This window comes from Leiobunum rupestre, chromosome 9, assembly GCF_980474605.1.
Source record: "Leiobunum rupestre chromosome 9, qqLeiRupe1.1.hap1, whole genome shotgun sequence".
Taxonomy (NCBI): Eukaryota; Metazoa; Arthropoda; class Arachnida; order Opiliones; family Sclerosomatidae; genus Leiobunum; species Leiobunum rupestre.
In genome coordinates this window covers 2286951-2308890 of record NC_143392.1, presented here as the reverse complement: position 1 = coordinate 2308890, position 21940 = coordinate 2286951, and the positions used below count along the sequence as shown (strand labels likewise).

General features: G+C 41.8%; 1 protein-coding gene across 2 annotated transcripts in view; it reads right to left on the bottom strand.

Moving 5' to 3' along the window:
- Positions 1-21940, bottom strand: part of LOC149926298 (ATP-binding cassette sub-family C member 1-like) — a 94985-nt gene that overhangs the window by 42301 nt on the left and 30744 nt on the right. For both annotated transcript variants that reach the window (XM_090158528.1, XM_090158527.1), the window contains exons 7-10: positions 20928-21092; positions 20435-20609; positions 15336-15590; positions 15041-15244 (exon numbers count right to left, since the gene is read on the bottom strand). In XM_090158528.1, coding sequence (XP_090014654.1) covers positions 15041-15244; positions 15336-15590; positions 20435-20609; positions 20928-21092 — 799 coding nt within the window. The remainder of the gene's footprint in view (positions 1-15040; positions 15245-15335; positions 15591-20434; positions 20610-20927; positions 21093-21940) is intronic.

Genomic DNA, 21940 nt, shown 5'->3' with positions numbered 1-21940 from the left:
GGGCGCCATGACGACGCTGGAAGGCTTGGCCTTGAACTTCTTGCATACGGGACAAACGTGTATGACCCCTTTAATCAGCTGTCTGGCCCGGGGAATCCAATAACTTTCCCTTATTTCGACCAATGTGCTATTTACTCCGCCGTGCATCAACCGCTCGTGATGATGCTTGACCAGGAGCTCGGAGAAGCGATGAGTTGGCGCCAAAATACGAGGATGCTTCTCCGCGTAGGTGAAATTGTCTCCCGTCAAGCGGCCTCCTACGCGCATAATTCCTTTCTCGTCAAGCTGCGGCTGGAGAGTTAGAAGTGACGACTATCTCGGAACCATTTTCTGATTTGTCAAATTAGCCATTTCACCCGCGTACGATTGTTCTTGGACGACTCGAACCCAGTATTCCTCCGCCTCGATCATCTCTTCCGCTTCTATGGGCGACAGTGGTTCTTTCGATCGTTTCCCCGTGATAATTTTTACAAATCGCCTTATCCAAGCCGTGATTCTCAGAACCACTTTTAACTCGCTGTACCTGGCCAGTTCCAGTACTGGACCAATAGAATTTTGAATGACGCAAACGGCTTGGATCGCATCCCTGTAGGCCGCCCTCAGCTCTATTTCCGCTAGTTTGGTATCCACTCTGCCGCTCTGAATTCCCGAAGTGAGTTCTCCGCCGCTTACGAACCAATCTGGTCCGAACCACCAAAGTTGACTTTTAGATAACTCCACTAAGGACTTTCCTCTAGTCGGCAAGTCCGCCGGGTTAGTTTTTCCTTCGCAATGTCTCCAATTTAGAGGATCCGTTAGTTGATGAATTTCTTTTACGCGATTCGCGACGAATGGTAAAAATTCTTTCGGTGGTCCTCTGATCCACCTCAGTACTATCGTCGAATCCGTGTAAAACCGTATGTGTTCTAATTTCTCGGAAAATGTTGGTATTAGCGCGTTTGCGAGACGAGATCCAATAAGGGCGCCCATCAATTCCAGCCGAGGCAGGGTTAATTTCTTTTCCAGTGGCGCGACTCGGCCCTTCGAGGCGATGAGGGTGGTACGAACTCTCCCGCTGGGCTCCCGGTACCGAACGTAGGCGACCGCTCCGTAGCCTTTTTCGCTCGCGTCAACGAATACGTGTAGCTCCGGGGCTACTTCTTTACGTTTTCCTTCAAAAATGTGGCGCTGAATCTTAATTAGTTGAAGATTTTGGAGGTCCTCGCACCAATTGTTGTATCTTTCGGACAATTCCGGTGGCAGTTCGTCATCCCACGCGATGGCCCGTTTCTGTTTTAGATCCCCTTCGCTCTTCTCCGTCCAAAGTTCTTGGAAAATAAATTTAGCCTTCATGACGAAAGGCGTCAGGAACCCCAGAGGGTCGAATACTCGCGCTACCGCTTTCAGGACCCATCTTTTAGTACTCTTCCGATCAACCAGAAATGCCGTAAGCGCGCTGTGATCAAAATGCAAAACGTCATTATTTTCGTTCCACGAGAGGCCCAGCACTTTGCCTGAACTTTCTTGGGGGTCCTTGTTATTCTCTTTCTTAACGCCAAGCCGTTCTAGTAAGTCCGCGGAGTTGCTCCTCCATTTCCGTAGCGTCATACCAGCTTCCGAAAAAATTGTCCCGGCTTCGCTTGACAGTTTATAGGCATTCTCGACGTTATCCGAACCAGATAAAAAATCGTCCATGTATAATTCGTTGAGAATCGCTTCGCTCGTGGTAGGATACTTCTCCTTATAGCCCTGGACGTGATGCCTGATGGTGGCTGAAAGTAGAAAGGGGCTCGCATTCACCCCGAAGGGCACCCTTTTTAGCCGATAGATCTCGAGCTTTTGTTTATCTTCATCCGCTTCCAATCCAATCCATAAAAATCGGAGCGCGTCCCGATCTTCCGGCGCGATGCTTATTTGATGGAAAGCCTTCTCGACGTCGGCTATCACCGCAATTTTCTTCTCCCGAAATCTGACCAAGATTGTGAACATATTCGGTAGGAGGTTTGGTCCCGATTTCACGCAGTCATTTAACGAAAGCGTTCCTTTCGCAAAACTGGTCGGGTCGTAAACGATCCGGAGCTTGGTTGTAAGGCTTCCCTCCCGTAGTACCGCTCTGTGTGGAAGGTAATACGCTGGCCTCCCCGCTGGAGGTACCAATTCGTTGTCTGGGACCTTTTCCACGATTCCGGATTTGATCTGCTCCGCCATGACTCCATTGTAATTTTCAAATACGCTCGGGTTCGCCTTCAGTTTCGTGAGTAGATTCCGCGTCCAACGACCGGCTACTTCGAAGTTGTCACCCAATTTTCCTACGTTGTCTCTCCAAGGAAGAGCCACCTGATATCTGCCATCTTTAAAGGCGATTGATTTCTCGAAGGCCAGCATTGTTTGTTCATTTTCTTCCGATTGATTAGTTGATTTGTCGACGATACCGAGGGCGTCTAACTCCCAGAACGATCGTAGTTGAGAGGAGAGTTGACCTTCGTCGATACCGACCCGCATTACCGTTACGCAATTGACTCCGATAGAAGGCGCTGTAGAGTTAGTCGGACCGTTGATTGTCCATCCGAAGAGGGAATTTGACGCGACGAGACCCGGTCCTAATCTTTCCGTCTCTTGGTCGTTGATGATGTACCAGAGGTAATCCGTGCCGATTAAAATTTCGATGGGAGCGTCTTCTTGAACTCCGAAAGCCGATTCGTCCGCATCCGCGAGTTGTAGACCGCGCTTGGCCATTTCTTCGATGACGTCTGGTGGCGGCGAATTGAATGTCGCGTTACAGATGTTTCGCGCTTCCAACGCGACGATAGAAAACCGCTTTTCAGGATGACGGGGGTTGCTCAAATTTACCCGCACGATTTTTCGCCTGTACCGAATGGGCGATCCGCCTTCGAACCGATGCACGTCCACGGTCTCTTCGCCGAGGACCTCGAGATTGAGCTTTCGTGACAGACTCTCGCTGATGAAACTAACTTGACTACCGCTGTCAAAAAACACGCGCGACTTTAATTTTTCTCCTCGCGTGTCGGTGACTAACACTCGCGCTGTTTGTAGTAGTACCATTTTCTTGGGACGTTCGACGCACGCGCTTGTTACGGCCGCTCCCCCCGTGGGGTTGGCCGGCTGTCTCACGAACGATTCGGGTTGTTTAGGAGCACTATTTTCGTTGCTGACGCATACCGCCTGGTGGTGTTTTAACCCGCAAAATCTACATCTACGCCATTTTTGATGGCAACTAGCCGCCATATGACCACCTTTTAAACATATAAAACATAACCGCTTGTTTAAAATAACTTCCCTACGTTCCGTAACACTTTTCTCGCACAGGTGTGGGGGATGATCCGCGCTGTCACAAAAAGGGCAATTTCTGACATTAGGAATTTTATGAGTGACCCCTACACTTAAAGACGCTGCCGTTGGCAGCCCGCTCCTGTTATTATTATTATATCTCGCTGGTTTAGAACCATAGTTACTACTTTGATAATTTGGTCTATCCCGGACAATTTTAGATTGAGGTTCGGTTCTTTTAAGGGAGCGCGCTCTTTCCATACACGTAATTTCTGTTTGTACATAATTCAATAAATCTCTGTATTCCCATTCTGATCGCTTATGAACCTGACTTCTGCCAAAAGCTAATACAATGTCTTCGGGTAGTAACCCGCCGATAATATGCACTAAAAAACTACCGTAACTATCAACATTTACATCCAACGCCTCTAGGCTTCGTACCTCTACCTCGCAAGAATCATACAAATCTTTTAAAGCCTGAATGTCATTTGAGTTCGTAACTGGTTTTAATTGAATGAGATTGTTCTTATGTTTACCAATAATAAGTTCCGGTCTCCCGAATCTATCCTGAAGAAGCTCGATTGCCGCGTCATAATTGTTTTCCGTGGTTGCTAACCCCGCTATGGCCCTAGCGGCCTTCCCTTCTAAATAACTTCTAAGAAAAACAAACTTATCTAATTTTTCAATTTCCTTTCTGGAGTGGATCGCCGTTTTGAATTGTCCCCAGAAGGCTTGCCACTTGAGGTAGTCTCCGTCGTACCGTGGTATCTCCAATTTCGGGAGGCGCACCGTAGGAACGGTCGCCGTCGTCACGCTCCTTATAGACTGGTTGTCCTCCTCGCGCCTGAGATCCGGGGGACCTCGCTGGTACGCCGACTGATGAAACGATTGGTGCCGCTGCACGTATCGAATGGCCTGATTCCGCACGATGATAAGCCGCTCGTTGTACATCATTGTCACCTCTAATTCCGCTTCCAGTTTTTCGCCTTCCATGAATTCTTGAATTTCTTTGTCGTAGGCTAAAAGATCCTTTTCTTTCGCGTTCAAAACTCCGATCCAATCTTCTAGCGAGTTTACGTCCGGTTCCGCTAACTTCAAACTCGCCTCGACCTTGTCTAATGTTTTAGTTATCCACGTTTTTACCGAGCCCCGCTGGCTAACTAGGCGCGCTAGTTTTTTCTCTTCACTCGACATAGCTCTAACTAATATTAATACCGCTTCACAAATTAATTTAACCGCACGTTCGACTCACCACTTCGTCACTCGATCACCGTTCCCGGGTTTCCAGGCACCAAAAAATGTTGCGAAAAAGCTTAAACGCAACAGGGGGGGAGAGCAATTAATAAAGTACACTAAAGTCACTCGCCGACTGAAAAACGAGAGACTCTTAAGGGGTGATCAAGAATTGAAATGATGAACACGTTAAGTTAATTCAAACCAAAACCATTTATTTTCAAAACCTCTAACTACCGAACAAAGGCGCACAAAATAAAGGTAGCTAAAGAATTTTTAACCGCCGCTCTTCCTTCTTTCAAAATTACAACTGCCTCTTCAACGGCCAGAAAAACGAGGCCAATTTTTCCACAAAAACCCGGATCTTGGGCAGCGAGGCTACTCCCCACTCCCCACTCCCATTGGTCAAGACCCATTCAAAATTTCCCCAAACATTCCAAACTCGTGACGTCGGAAGGGATTAGGACCCCAACAATATGGCAGTTAGTGCCAAAAATACAAATTATAACAATGAAATGAAACTCGAAAAATATAAAACTAAATAAATACAATTACAAGAATAAAATACACAAGTTAATAAATTTACACAAATCACAATTATACACTTAATAACAATTTTAAACGTACACAATTAGACACATGTTAATTATTTTATATACAAAAAAATGGGGCATGAATTTAATTTTTAACAAGTCTATCTGCAAATAATTACTATGTTTCCGTTGTAAGTTTTTTAAATATTATTCGTATTTTACTAGTAAAATAAAACTCCTTTCCTACCAAAACCCTCGCTTATTGGAAGATTAACAACCGACCACGCCCTTGGGCTACATTGAGCTATAAAAAAGACCGCGTGCTCTTTAGTAGTTTGTCTTATTGAATATTACGCAGTTTTAGGGTGAATCCTCTACGGAGCTCGTTAAGATTTATTAATTCATCGAAGATTCAATTTAATCCAAATACCACTTATTACTCGGGAACTGAAATATCCCCACATTTTCAAGAAGATATTGGGTCAGGTATTAAAATAAATCAGTTATACTGTGTGTTTCATTATATTTTCTTGCGCAAATCTGTTTGAAACAATATTTGTTAAGCAATATTAAGAAAAAGATTGCTCAAATGATATTGAACAAGTTGGCAAGCCAAAATATACCTCTCCTCGGAAGAATTGTCCCTAGTGGTATTAATTTCTCGAGATAACCCTTAAAGATATATCTCCGCAATTTAGAGTAATTTGTTAAAAATGTTATCCCAGTTCTATCCCGCCCGGTATAAAATTTTAATTAAAATAATTGAGACGAAATGACCAATTTTAATTTATTCAGAATATCATTAGTTAAGTAGTTACAACAGTGAGTTAGACGTACTATATCAATGCACAATTGAATTCAACCCTTTTTACAGTACAAGTTTGTCAGTTGAATATAATACTGTCGCGGACGGACCACACATTAATCATTCACAATCATAAGACTGTCAGGCAAGCCACAAGCGTCAGACGCTACCACTAGTAGCGCTGTTGTCAACTCCGGCGGGTATAAAAGCCGCGCTTCGGTGAGGTTTTTAGAGTATCTCTCGGCCGCCTGTAGTGGGATCTTAAGACTGAAAAGTCCAGCCTACTACAGGTTTGGTGATCTGGAGGAAAGGCTGCAAAAGCTCGCCCTGGACGCCAATTTCCTTCACGGGGATTATATAGCTGTAAAAGCTGCGCCTCGTGAGGAAATTATCCCTAACGAGAGAAACCCCGTTTCACCGCCGCGCTCTTGACTTATTTCAATTAAACCATTCTGTAAATAAAGTGTAAATAAAAACCATTTCTATTTTCAACAAACGTCTCGTAAATTATAAGCGTGACAACTGGTGGAGGCGCCGGTTTCGTTCCCGTATACCGTTACTCTACTGGCTTATGAGCAAAGGCCCTTCACCCTCGCCGACGCACTCATTTTCATCTGCTGATACGGAGTATTACCTCCCGGTCTCGCCTCGGCTGCTCGACGCGTCGACCGGTGCATCTCACGCTCTCCCGGCTACGCCGCTTCCGCGCGACCCAAAGCCTCGTCGTTTTTCTCGTCGGGCTCTTCATTTGGAGCCAGATTTTTTGGGTCTCGTCCTACCAACTCGCAATCATCGATCACCATCTTCTCCAGCCATGGCCACAGCTGCCGACATCGCCGCGGCAGTTTCAGCCGCCCTCTCTGCGTTAAACCTCCACCAAAACACTCCAAAATTCGATCCAGCTACGCAGGACGTCCATGATTTCATTACGGTTTTTGAAGAAAGGACTGTAGGAAAAACCGATGCTGACCGTTTAGCTCTTTTGACATCCATTCTAATCGGTACCGCTTTGCCTTGGTATTCTGCACAGATTCGTAGCCACACCGCTGCACCTCGCACTACCTGGACTCAATGGAAAGACGCTTTAGTCAGTGAATTTGGTCGATCATCCCGCGCCGTTTTCACCGACTTATTGGCTCACCGTCAGTTGCCAGGCGGTGATCCCGTACAGTATTATAGGCAAGCTATCAGCTTATGTTCTCTAGCCAACCCTACCATGCCCGAGTCGGAAAAAGTCAATTTCCTTCTTAACGGCCTTCTTCCCGACTTGAAAGATAAACTCATCCTGATGAATCCCACGTCCGCGTCTGACTTCCTGGATAAACTCCGTACCGTCAGTTCCCTCCCGTCACAAGCTTCACCTAGCCCGACCGAGGGTAAAATACTGGAAATACTGACCACGCTTGCCACCAGGACTGCCAAACTCGAATCATCACCCATTGCAACTACGCTTCTTCAACCATCTACGGGAAGTGACTTCGATGCCCTTCGTCGAGAAGTTCGAGAACTCCGTCGTGACATGGAACGTCTTCAACTCGGTCGCCATCAGCGAGAGCCTAGTCCCCAAACCCAGCGCCGAGACAGTACTATATCCTGTTATAACTGCGGTCGGCGTGACCATTTTGCCTCTTACTGCCGCGAGACCACTCCAAATCGGGATACCCGTAGTCGTTCGCCGTATCGCCCAGAAACCAACACCATTCGACCTCGTTCTCCATCTCCTTTTCAACAAAGTCAATCATCTTCCTCTTTGAATCGCGGACGCAGTCCATCCCCTCATCCTCATTCTCGCTACCAGGGAAACGACTTTCGACGGTAGTAGTAGAGGGTATTCCACCGTCCAGTCCAGTCTCTTTCCCTCTACTGCTAAGCCCTGCCAACAAATTAGTATCCCTCAATGCTACCGTCAGCAACACCAAAATCCAAGTAATAATAGATTCCGGAAGCACTAAGAACATCATCAACCCAACTTTAGCGCGTACTCTGGGTCTTCCTATTCGAACCGCCGGTTCGCTTCAACTACGTGTTGCAGATGGCTCATTGATTTAACCCTTGGGTGCTACCACTCTGGATGTCACTATCGGCACCACAACTCATCGCATTGAGGCTTTGCTGATACAAAACTTCGACTATGACTTGCTACTTGGATTAGAGCTTTGCGACACAAACGAGGTCGAAATCAGTTTCCGTACCCGCTCGGTCATCATCGGGAACGAGGACTTTCCACTTCCTGATGTCATCTTCGAACACTCTCATCTCGTTCGAAACACTCGGGACGTCACTGTTCCCGCCCATTCCGAAATGCCGCTCGAAGTCTCAGTTGCTGTTGCATCTGGAACGCTGATGGTTGAGCCTTTATCAACTACTTTTAATCGCTACGGCCTCTTAGTTTGCAAGACTCTCGCTAACTTTCGCAATGGGCGTGCTTTAGTTCGTGTCGCTAACCCACATCACCGGCCCATTATTCTCAACCGAAATGCCACACTCGCTCGAGCCCATGATATCATCTACCTCCGTTATCTGGATTCCTCCGATTCTACCAACGAAACTTGCGACCTTCCTCCCCATCTGGACATTGGCACAAAATTACCTGAAACTCACCGCCAGCAATTAATAAACCTTCTTCGTACACACTCCACTGTTTTTTCAAAGTTCGAAGGCGACTTAGGCCGTACGTCTCTGATTCACCATCAAATTCACACTGGTGATGCGTCCCCAGTTCGCTCACATCCGTACCGAAAGTCATTGAAGGAACGTGAAGTCTTGCAGGGAGAGGTCGACAAATTGCTCGCCAACGGAACTATCCGTGAATCTTGTAGTCCATGGGCTTCACCAGTTGTCCTTATCAAGAAGCGTGATGGCTCTTGGCGTTTTTGCGTCGACTGGAGAAAATTAAACCTGGTGACCAAAAAGGACGTTCACCCTCTTCCACGGATCGATGACACCCTGGATCGCCTGGCCGGGGCATCCCTATTCACAACATTAGATTTGGCCTCTGGTTACTTCCAGGTCGAAATCGACGAAGCTGACAGAGAGAAAACCGCCTTTGTAACACCCGACGGCCAATAAGAGTTCAATGTCCTTGGTATGGGGCTCTGCAATGCGCCCGCAACATTCCAGCGCCTCATGTATAAAACTCTTGGTAGCCTCATGTGGAAAATCACCATGGCCTACCTTGACGACATTGTAGTGTTTTCTCGAGATTTTACATCCCATCTGTCTCATCTCGATCAAGTCCTCACTTGCCTCCGCACGGCGAATCTCAAGATAAAACCTACAAAATGTTCATTTGCAAAACCGCGCATTGTTTACCTTGGACACGTCATCGACGGCAATGGAATTTCCCCAGATCCCCGCAATCTCGAAGCCGTAGCCAAGTTCCCAACGCCAAAAACCGTCAAACAAGTTCAGCAGTTTCTTGGCCTTTCAGGGTACTACCGGCGATTCATCAAAGACTTCGCCCAGATAGCTCGACCACTCACCGAACTTACCAAAAAAGACAAAGTATTCGAATGGGGTACAGCCGAAGACGATTCCTTCCAGCTGCTGCGTAATCATTTAATCTCCTTCCCCATTGTTCAACATCCTCGTTGGGAAGAACCGTTTGAAATCCACACTGACGCCTCAGCTTATGGTATTTCGGCTATTCTTAAGCAGCGAATAAAAGGACAAGAAAGGGTTGTTGCGTACACAAGTCGCCTTCTCAATTCCGCTGAACGTAATTATAGCCCAACCGAAAGAGAATGCCTCGCAATTATCTTTGGGGTTAAAAAATTTCGTCCATACTTTTACGGACGTTCACTCTCAGTCGTCACCGATCACCACGGTCTTTGTTGGCTTACTTCGGTCAAAAATCCAAACGGTCGTTTGGCCCGTTGGTCGCTCACATTGCAAGAATACAATCCAGTTATAAAGTACAAAGATGGACGTAAACATCTCGACGCTGACGCTCTATCACGGGCACCGTTTGAACCAGCGCCACAAATACACGCTACCTTGCTCACTTCATCCGCAACGACCCCCGATAATCTGGACCTCAACCAGTTTGACATTGCTGCACTACAGCGCAAAGATCAGTACACGGCGGCTATCATTGAGTTCTTGGAAAGCCACCCTGTGAGAGCTCCGAAACCACTCATACGCGCCGCACGTTGTTTCGAGATGATGGACGATCTCCTGTACCGCAAGATCAGAACAGAAAACGAAATCAAATTGGTTCTAGTTGCCCCTAAGGAAATTCGGACCGCAGTTCTCTTCGCCCTTCACGACGATGTCACCTGTGGTCACTTGGGGCTCCAACGTACCTGGGAGCGTGTTCGAAATCGGTTTTTCTGGCCGAAAATGTTGGCTCACGTCACCAGCTATGTCCAGTCGTGTGACTCTTGCCAAAAACAAAAAACCTACCCCTTCAAACCAGCCGGACTTCTACAACCGATACCGCCAACCAGCAAACCCTTCGCGCGCGTTGGACTTGACAAACTGGGGCCCTTCCCACAATCCCACGATGGTAACGTTCACGTTTTGGTATGCACAGACTATTGCACTCGAACCGTGGTCGCCAAGGCAATCCCACGAGGTACCGCAGAAGAAACTGCTCAATTTCTCACTAAAGATGTAATTCTGCACTACGGCGCCCCACGTGAACTAATCACGGATAGAGGGACAGAAAATGTAAATAAACTTGTGGAAGAAATCAACAAGCTTTTTACCATCGAACACCGACGAACTACCGCGTACCACCCCCGTACGAACGGCCAGACAGAACGATTCAACAAAACTCTGGCTGACATGATGGCCCAATACGTTTCCAGCAATCATCGCGATTGGGACCGTTTCCTGCCATTTTTAGTGTTCGCTTATAACACCTCTTTACATGCCGTGACGAAATACACTCCATTTTTTCTTCTTCATGGTTACGAAGCCGACCTTCGCCTCGATGCTACTTTGCAGTTAATAGCCACCACCGTTAAAAGCCAGTTTGGATTTGAGAACATCCTGTACGCTCAACGCGCTCGGGATTTAGCAGCCTCTCGTCACGCCATAGCTCAACAAAAGGACAAGGAACGCTTTGATAAGACACGCCGAGAATACACGTATCAACAGGGTGACTTGGTCTATCTCAAATCTCCTCGCCGAGTTCCAGGACTTTGCGAAAAATTGCTGAGTCCATATGCCGGACCATATCAAATAATTCGCCAAACTGCCACCAATAATTACGAAATACGCAACTCCGAAGGAACAAAAACTGACCTTGTGTCTGTGGAGCGCCTAAAACCATATTTCCCGCGAAAAGATTTTTTAAAGCTCCAAACACCTTCTGCCACCTTACGGGTTTCTTTTCAACCAAACCCCAAGATCATCCGTTAATCATTCGACGATCCCCCGACTGAGCTCAACAAATCCCCTCGATCTAATTCCTATTGTACACGTACACCCCCGAAACTACCTTCTCAGATGGACTCGCCCGCGTCTAGCCAAAAGGAACTTCGTCGCTCGAGTCGCCAACGAGTAAGCCCCGATCGCTTTACGTTTTGACCAATGGAAGTTCACGGCTGCCACGCATTTGTTGTTGTAACGAGAAAATTGGCGCCAAATCTATTTTTCACTTCTCGCTCCTTCAGTCCGGAACCACAGACACGCTCACTACAAATAAACAAAAACAAAAAAGACGAAACTAAACAAAACTGTTTACGATGAAACCATCCCATCAACAACGCCGCCATCGATATCAGGCTAAGACAAAGGCTCTCAAAGTACAGGAACCTCTTCATCCATCCGTTCTTCGCCTTGTGGAGAAACAGAATCGACGGAATGAACGCCGTCTTCAACGCCGTCCGTCGGCATTAGCGTTTCCGCCACCTTCACCGTCGGCGGCCGCCGTCGTTCATCACATTTCCCGCCAGAACTCTACTCAAACTCTGGGTCAGGAGAAATTCGGAATTTCTCTTACGCCAAGCGAATTGGCCTGCCTAAAGATACCACCCATGGACTCCCACGATCTGTCGACATACGCTCAAACAGCATCGGTGATGAATTTTTTCATGCAGAATCGTCTTTCCGTCGAACCAGCCAACACAGCTTTCTCCTATCCCGTGTCGTTTTCTACCTTTTTAACCACAAATCCACCTTCTGAGGCGGTGCATTTCACTTCCTCGGAACCGGAGTTCTTTGGGTACCAATTTTCGATCATACCTTATTATGACCACCACCACTGGGCTCTAGTGCTTGTCGATTTTTCCCGCTCCACCATAATCTATTGGGACTCTACGATCGCACCTAATCACCAAAACGCTGGATTTACTCAAACAGTATCTGACCACCGAGGCTGCTCTCCGTGGAATTTTGGATTTCGATGCAGACTCTTTCTCTCTACGGATCTCATCCTTAGTTGTGCCGCAACACAGTGCGGACAGTGGAATTTACGTTTGCACTTGGGTTGACCGCTACCTTCGGGGATTCACGAGTATCGACGCTCCTATCGATGTTCAGACTACTCGTCGCCGCATTCTGAAGGAGATCACCTCGGGCTCCATCATTAACCATTAATTTTCTTTCAGTTTCCATCATCTACGCCGGGACGGCTTTTTCCTTAAGGGGGAGCTGTCGCGGACGGACCACACATTAATCATTCACAATCATAAGACTGTCAGGCAAGCCACAAGCGTCAGACGCTACCACTAGTAGCGCTGTTGTCAACTCCGGCGGGTATAAAAGCCGCGCTTCGGTGAGGTTTTTAGAGTATCTCTCGGCCGCCTGTAGTGGGATCTTAAGACTGAAAAGTCCAGCCTACTACAGGTTTGGTGATCTGGAGGAAAGGCTGCAAAAGCTCGCCCTGGACGCCAATTTCCTTCACGGGGATTATATAGCTGTAAAAGCTGCGCCTCGTGAGGAAATTATCCCTAACGAGAGAAACCCCGTTTCACCGCCGCGCTCTTGACTTATTTCAATTAAACCATTCTGTAAATAAAGTGTAAATAAAAACCATTTCTATTTTCAACAAACGTCTCGTAAATTATAAGCGTGACAATACAAAGCAAATTTTAATGAAAGAAATATCTACAGAGGGTATTATAACGACCGCTCGCTTTTTGGTTTATAATTTTAACGGAATCGGGCCGATTTTAATTAAACGATAGTTAAAAGAATATTCCCTAAGGCCGCGCGATAAATTTACGATAAAAATTTCCCGTCGCCGTTATATCAAAAATTTAGTTGATTCGGGATTGCCAGAACTGTAATGTTGTGGGCGAGTGATTAGAAAATAAAATGGCAACCAGAATTATGCGAAATTATAAATGTTTATTTTTATTCAAAACAGTCTATGGAAACGTTCTAGATTTAACTTTCATCAATAACCCAACAATATATATCCCTCCTACGTAATTGTACAGAACTGGTTCTCAAGTGTCTAAGACTAGATTTGTCTTAGTTCATCGTGATTGAAAAATAAACCAAAACATACTTACACTTAAGTAAATATCATAAATTATACTGAGTAATTTTAACTAAATTCAAACTACCTTACTATAAACTCTTGCCTTAATTAACAGCTGAAGGCTGTTCGCTACTAATTACTTCCAATCTACTTAATTAGCCTCACAGGTTCAGTTGATAATTTCAAGGGTATAATTAGGTTATTCCAATTCAAAAAATAAAAACAATCAATTTTATCTTACAGCTGACTTGAGTTAGTTCACAATTACTTCAACACTTTCAGTCTTAAACACGCACTGTCCATTCACTCACGATCCAAACGCGAAACACAATTTAACTCTTTTCTTGACCGAAGACCGAACATACTAATTAAAACCGCAAAGTTACCTCATAACTTTTGACCGACACCAAAACCCCGTCCTGTAGTAGTTCGTCTGACAGCCAAGAACTAAGAAAGACTAAATCTTCTTTATTGACGGCAACGGCTTTATATACGTTAATTTGGCGTTTTTTAGACCCGTCAAGATTTGACTAAAGTTCGAAAATAGAAGAGATTATATTTTTTACCTGGTTTGATTGATAGTTCTCCATACGGTGGCGCTATATTATTACTTTGATATAGTTTCCGCGGGAGTTTTGATTAATTATCATTCAATAAACAATATATACAGATATTGTATTAATCCGTTTGGTTCATAATCATAATTGTTCCTTTACTTGAATATTTTCCCTAAGGAAGTCAATGGCTCGGCGGTGAACTATCCGCATTGTAACAATGTGACCCGAGTTCAATTCCTGATCGCGATCCAATTTTACATTAAAATACTAAAATATTTAAATAAATATAAGATTAATTAAATCTATAAATATTTAATTAAATATAAGATTAATATCATTTATAAATATTTAATTAAATATAAGATAAATATAATTTATAAATATTTAATTAAATTTAAGATTAATATAATTTATAAATATTTAATTAAATATAAGATTAATATAATTTATATATATTTAAAATGATGTAAAATAAATTATAGTACCTAACGTTATAACTTTGTAAAGGACATTTGCCAAAGCTGTTTTAAAAAAAAACACCGTAAATTAACAAGCGTTGGTGGCTGAGTTCATAGAGTACATCTCTTTCACGAGGCAGACCCGGGTTCGATTCCCGGCCGGCGCCAAAAAATCGCAAAATGATACTAAGACGAATACCGTGTACAACTGGTGGAAACCCTGCCATTGGACGTTGAGAGGTAGCATAACACTCAGCACTCGGTCCGTCCCAAAGTCATTAAGAAGAAGTTGGAGAGAAAACGCCCATACAAACACAACAGACTCAACATGCACAACCATCATAACACCAACTCAACACTCACAACCGTCATAACACGAACTCAACATCCACAACAATCACAACACGAACTCAACATTCAAGACCTACAACATAACAATAACGAAATATCCGGTAAGCGTTGACGAAAAAAGACCAACCAAATCCAACCACAAATCAATCCGTTAACGCTCACCGTCACACGGTGGTTTTGCCAACCCTTCGAGAAACTGCGTACGCAGTGATTACACTTTGCACCGAAAATGCGAACGCTTTCGCAGGCCTGACAGACAGACCCGGTGGTTGTATAACCCCTCCTAGGGGACATAGTCCCCTCGGAGAGGTAAAAATCGTAATCGGCAAAACGCAGTTCATTCCTTAAAGTGCCGTACTTTAACTCCCAATTATCAAAATTATAAGTTAAATAAAAATTACCAAAGCGGGGATGATGTGCCATAATGAAGAGTTGATCGCTTGGATTAATGCTAATTTTTTTAAAAGCAGCGCCTCTCGATTCCTTAGATTTTCCACTAAAGACTGATATGAATTTTCCCACGCGTAAAATTTTAGAACTCTCACTCCAGTCAATATTTCGTTCATTATTTTCAGGCGTTTATCTTTCCAGTTCATGAGCTCTTGCTATAAACATAAATTAAAATGAGTATACACGGCTTCTTTTCTGTCACGATTGTTAAGAAACATCAAATATATGAAAAACAAAAAATATCACCTGGTATTTTTTATATATCTTGGTTAAAAATATATTGAGAGGAAGTGAAATCGTAATTATTAGAACACCAATCAAAGCCGATATCCCTAATAAATCCCACAAAAGATAACTTCCGACTGCTATCACTACAGGTGCTGTTACGATCGAAAAAGACAGTATTATAAAATTTCTAAATTGTTGTACGTCGATTGAAACGCAGTTGAGCATTGTGCCAGTTGAGAGATGCCGTTTTCCCGCGAATGACAGTCGAAATATCTAGAAAAAAAACAAAATTGCATAACAAATTCATTAGTTTCACTTTCACTAAGCTAACTTGTTTAAAGGCGTTAATTAGGTAAAAGTAATGCTAATAAGCGCGTAAAACCTCTATTCAATATAATTTCCGCAAATTTTTCGCATAGACATAAAGAAACAGCGAAATTTAATACTTTAAATGACCAATTTAAATGTGACTATTCATTACAACTTCATAACAAATATCCCTCAAAAGCCATTTTACAATTCAAGTGAGAGGTAAGTCGTGGTTTCTGCAGCTCATTGGTAAAACATATCGATTAAACCTAGGGTGCAGGCTCTTTTGGCGAATTTGGTCACTATTATTTATACTTAATGTAGGTTGCATTAAGGTTTGTGTTAATCAATAGATAATTTAGTAAAAAGTATTTATACAATCTGTATATATTTTTTGTTTTGATAAATGGTTCGTCTTTACGTTCTACCTGTAGCACGCGGGAGTTGGTTAAGGGGAGGACTGTTGTCGAACCGTTGGGTGCATGTCCACGACAAAAAGAGGACCTTAAAAGTGTTTATTGGTTTCGTGTTAAAAATTGAAAAGTTCGGTATTTCGACTTTTCTTTATCAGGGTGCGTTCCCTACTTATAGATTAATTGCCGACTCTTAAAATACCTAACACTGTTTCTATTAAATGAGGAAAATACCATTAAATGTGGTTTCGTTAAGACAAAATGATATTTTCAAATTGCTTCCAATTAGATGTGCTCTGTGATTAAATCGAGCCGGCTACCACCACTAAGGTCTTAATTTGTTTTCCTCACATCGTTAGTTCAACTAATTTATATCCAGGTCTTGCGCAGAACTTCCGTTTCAGGAACGGTACAGTGTGGACACATCCGCAACGGTGACGAAGTAGCCCAAGGGTCGTCACGCAACTAGTTACTGTACAACGAATTTACTGATTGTTTTTTACCACCCCTAAAACACCTACTTAAATAGATAGAGCCAGCTGAGATACATATATAATTTAAGGGTTTATGGAAAATCATAAGTTAGATTTTTATTTTCAAAATTCTAAACTAAACAGGGATAAGTAGGTCATAAATATACGGGCGTGTTCTTTGGGTCCTAATGAGTGAAAAATATTCAATGAACATAGGTCCTAAAAAGCTTTGTTTCAGAGTTTTAGCCCAAAAAATACCGGGCCCAAAACAAACAAATAGCTGTTGATTTGAAGTTCGATGTTTTGCCTTGAACCCATTAGTTTCTATTTGTTTATTGACGTTAAAGCGATTACCACAATAACAAATGCCAAAAGTGCGTTATTAAACTAGTCGCAGTGTGCGTTATCCTACAATGGTTTTTTGAATGTCAATTAATACAAAGGAAACTGTTGTAGACACGGAATGGTACTGATTCAGTTTGATTTGCGTAAAGTGTTACGATTAAGCTTAGGCGAAGGAAAAAATATTCTCACAATACATGCACACGGAACGTTATTTTCCTATAAACTGTAATTTATGAGATTTGACACAATTTGTGTGGCATTATCTCCTCTGAACGCATTAGGTCAAGAGGATAAAAATAGTTTCGTTATTTGCCTTAAAGAAAGTCAGTTAGGCCTTTTAGAATTTGTTCTGTACTATTAAAGGTAGGGTACTTTTTAAAGAACAAAATAACGCGCTTTATCGACAAATTTAACTAGGACAAACTAGTGAGAGAGTGCAAAACGTTTCAGAAGCCCTTGAGGAACAGGTACTTGTACCAAGTTAATTACTAAACCAAAGTTGATTTAAACCATTATTACTTAAGTTCTTACTATTGCCGAAATTGATCCTGGAAAAAGAACCCTGCGAGTTGGGAGATAATTAGGTGTAAATCACGTTATGGTTTGGCAAATCATGGGTATTCATCAGTCTCAGCCGTATCACCTTCAAACGTTTCGAGCTCTGAACGACGCAGACTATCCTGGGCGAGTTGACTTTTCTGAGTGGTTTGTTGGCAAATTATCTCGTTTTGTAGTATTCGGTTAACAGCCGATAAAGTAAATTTTTTTCCGTACTCTTCTTGAAGAACACTCACCAGTGAAGTCAAGATAATCGCCACGCGACTAGTGTTAGATGTCATCGAGTGCAGTTTAACCTAAATGTTTGATGTGGTGTTGTTGGTGACCATTTAGTGAGTCCTTTTTCCGTCCTCCTCGGCTCCTCGGTTAAATATTTCGGGATAATTACAATTTCAGCAAGATAATTTACCGGAGCTTCTCGAAGACATGCCGTTAGAAACGAGAAATCGGATGCGGTTTTTACACGATGAAGTTCTACCCCATTTAAACCGTGTCGTTTAAGCTTATCTTGACGCGACTTTTCCTTTAAGGTTGATAAGTCGTGGTGGACCATTTGTGTGGCCAGCTTTATCTCCCGATTTTTAAACACGTGACTGATTACTCTGGGGCTATCTTTAAGACTTAGTTTACAAGGCTGTAGTTTGGTACGTTGACGTCCTGCGTCAACGAAAATTTGATGTGAGACCAAAGATTCTATATTTTTAGAAGGATAGGAAGTGATGGCGCTTTTCGCGCCGGGAAGAAAACGCGCGACTGCGCATTAGCTCTTTCCAAAAATTATCCAGCCAAGGTCAAATATCGCTACCGTGAAGGCGCCAAAGCCCATTTCGCCGTCGAACGATTTGGCCTTGGGGGTGAGTAAAAGCGGTAAAAGTGACGTCACTCTTTTGTAAAACTAAACGCTCTTCCCTCCAGGCCGTTTATACAGGGGAACCAAGTCACTTCCTATCCTTCTAAAAATATAGAATCCTTGGTGAAACTTTCCGAAATACAGTTGGAATCCTTGAAAGAATTCAAATAATTTGAACGACGATCTCTCAAATTTCAGGCTATTGATTACGTTTCGTAAAATTATAATTATGACTTTATTTAAACTACTCCCCGCCTTTGAAGCGCCTGGTTTGGGGGTCCTACTTTAATAACTAGGGCTTAAAACGAAACTGAAACCAACAAAGGATTTGTTTAGAAACGTTGCAACGTTTTGAGAAGCAGATAGCTTAGAATTAGGTGGAAGATTTTATGTTGTATCTGCCTGCCAAAGCAATAACTCGTAACATGCAAGGACAATCATAAGTTACAATATCCATAAGTGTGACGCTAAATAAAGCTGTGTAACGAAAAACTGTATACATATAAAGGGCACTTTATGAAGCTGTGAGCCGTGTTTTTATGTTAAATCATAGGTAAAAATTTCAAAAAGTAGACACTATTGAAAGCTGTGTTACAGAACGAGTGTCTCAATCCCGATCCTGTACGCATCTCTGATTCGCTGTTTTTCTCGTCTGCTTTCGTGACGTCGTCTGCTTTTTGTGGTTATATAAACGATTTTTTAAAAACACGTTTTTATCTTGAATGTATAAGAACTTGACGTGTTAATATCTTAAACATCATTAAAATTTTCTCATGAATATTCAACTTTATTTTTCTGTTTATTATAGTATCATAGCCGATTTTCTTATTCGTATCAAAGGATCAACCAAATCTGATGTTTACTAACTTTACGAAATGTGATAATTTTTGACTTTAATAAGTTCATGTCAATAAAATTTAAAACTCTAAAAACTATTTGCTATATTTAGTTTTGAAATTGATGAAGACGCTAATAGGCTAGTGTAGATGTACTATTTAAAACTGTGATAATGATGTTAAAATATCTGTAAATTTTCATTTTTTAGTCTTTAACTGTCACAGTTTACTAATCTATTTTACAAAATGTCCAACCCTGTATTTAAAACTTTCCTAAATTTGTTTGAAATTGACTAAGTCGCTAATAGTGGAAAATGCAATATATTAAAAATTATTTTATATTTTCATAATATCTGTAAATATTATAGCAATTTAGTCTTCCCTACACTGTCACAAACTCACAGTTTACCGACTTTATTTTCTAGACATTTTCACCCTTGAAATAGAAATTTAGCTACAATATAAATTTGAAATTGAAGAAGTCCGCTAATAGCGGAAAATGCTAAATTTTTAAGACATGATTCTGTACATATAATTTTTATTAGTCCTTCCTAAACTGTTAGATATTATTGAGGTATGAACTCTTTTCAAATGACTGGTTAAAGACGATCTAGTATTAAATTCTTTAGAACAAAACCCGCAACAATAATTTTTATCCATCGTCGATAAATTGAATTAAAATCTTCGATAAACGCGACGGAGACTAAAATGCATCTTCGTTAAACAGACGACGCCACGAAAGCACACGAGAAAAACAGCGAAGTAACGTAAAATCATAAGTAACATATGCATAAGAATGACTCTGTAGCGTACAACCAAAAGTAAAAGTACCCGCGAGTATTAAGCTGAGAATGATGTGTAACGTACGATCCATAAGTATACGAGAAAAAATCCTAGCAAAATTTTTAGCCCATCGGCTAGGTCAATTAGCGAGATCTAGCAAAATAAGATGTAGCCAAAATAATTCAAGCCATAATTACGCCCCGCCCACTTTATAACCAATAGGACAGTCCTATTTTCGCGGTAAATCACGACTTTTTAACAGAGACGACAGAGAAAAGGCTTTCGTGAACTCGGAGAAAATTCTCTGTTGTGAAGCTTTGTCATTTATAGTTTTTGTGAAGTTTGCTTTCAAGAATTTTTGATAATTTTGTTTAGTTTGGTTGTTAAATCGTTAATAATAATGGCCCCGCGGGAAGGATATCAACCAAATTATAATAAAAGATAAAAAGAGGCACTCTGTTCTGGGAAATTTATGAAAGTGTGGCATTTGAGATATAAATAATAAAATCTAGTTTTTAAAATATAAAATGGTTATAAATATAATACGCACTTTTTTATAAAGAACAGTTGACAGTGATGTTCGAAGGCGAGTGGTAGCATTAAGTGTGCTTAAAAATCGATATTCTTGAATAAATACTATCATTATGTCAACGACAAAGAGAATGAAAGCGTACAGCACGCCTTTCCAAAGTGGCTCATCGTTAGTTGAAAACTCAATCAGAATCCTTAAAAATAATGATCTAAAATAATTAAATTGTTTACTCTGTCAAACTCACGCGAGTATTTCAAGCAGTAGAATTTATTAATGATCCAGGAATACAACCGCCACGTTTTGATATAACTCATTAACCATTTTGATTAACATAGTAAATGACACGACAAAATACAGGGCTTTACACACCCCTCGATATTACAATATTAACTTCGGCTATAGGGGGACATTTTATTGAATTTGGTTAACCATCTTTAAACATTTTCAAATTAAATCAAATTTGTATGATAATTTTATTTCTATACAAATACTTTTATACAACAATACGTACTTGATAATAAATGGAGATACGAAAGTTAGTAAGCTCGCAACAGGTTGAGACATAAGCCTCAAAATCAACCCCAACCCAAAAGCCTTTATGAGCGCAGATTTTACATCAATTTTCCGTTGAGGCGGCTCTTTAAGAAAATCCATTCGCTCTTCTGGTTTAAATTTTCTAAAGAATATAGAAGGTGATGATACTTAATATAAATTTATTGAACGGTTTGTTTCAAATTGAATAAAATTGTAGTAATCATAAAGTAGGGTGTGTTTAAAAAACCACGAAAATAATATACATTTCCTTATAAGCTATTATTCGATTTTACCTTCGAATTCTTAATTGGTCAGAGTACTCATCAGGTTCGTAAACTGGGCTGTCGGTCTTCCATTTTCGAGGTCAAAATTGTAAATGACTGTACTTAAATAGCTACAAAGATCTCTCAACTAACGGACTCTTAAAAACTAACCGAGCAATTTGCATTTATGTCATTTTGGTTTTAAGCCCCATTTTTTTAAATGGAAGAATGTTATTACAAAGTCAAACCTGTTAGTTGAATACTTTTAATTTGAATTTATTTTATTAAACTCATTCATTTCTGGTCCAAAATATAGTCAGACAATTTATTTGCTACTAAATTTAAATTGTGCTTTAGAAACCTTTTTGGTCCAGAACCAAATAATCTGAGTTATTTGCTCTTAATGACGTGAAGTTAGTGAACATCAAAGGTGTATGCTTCGATAAAAAGTAGATCGAGAAAGACTGTTAAACCGAGCTTAGACCACTTCTGCTGTGAAAAAGGCGAAACTTTTATCATCAATACACGTTTAACGTTCAAGGCCAACTGTAATGAATTTACGTAATGTTAAGTTAAAAGGAACCACCTATGGACTGCAATGTAAAGGATGATAAAATTCGCGAATAAGTCAGAGTTTCGCGTTTTTGTTTGCTCGAAGACCTATCGGTACGAGCTATTAGTAGGTTTTTCAAATTTGTTTAGGGTTAAGCTTAATTATCCCTTTTCT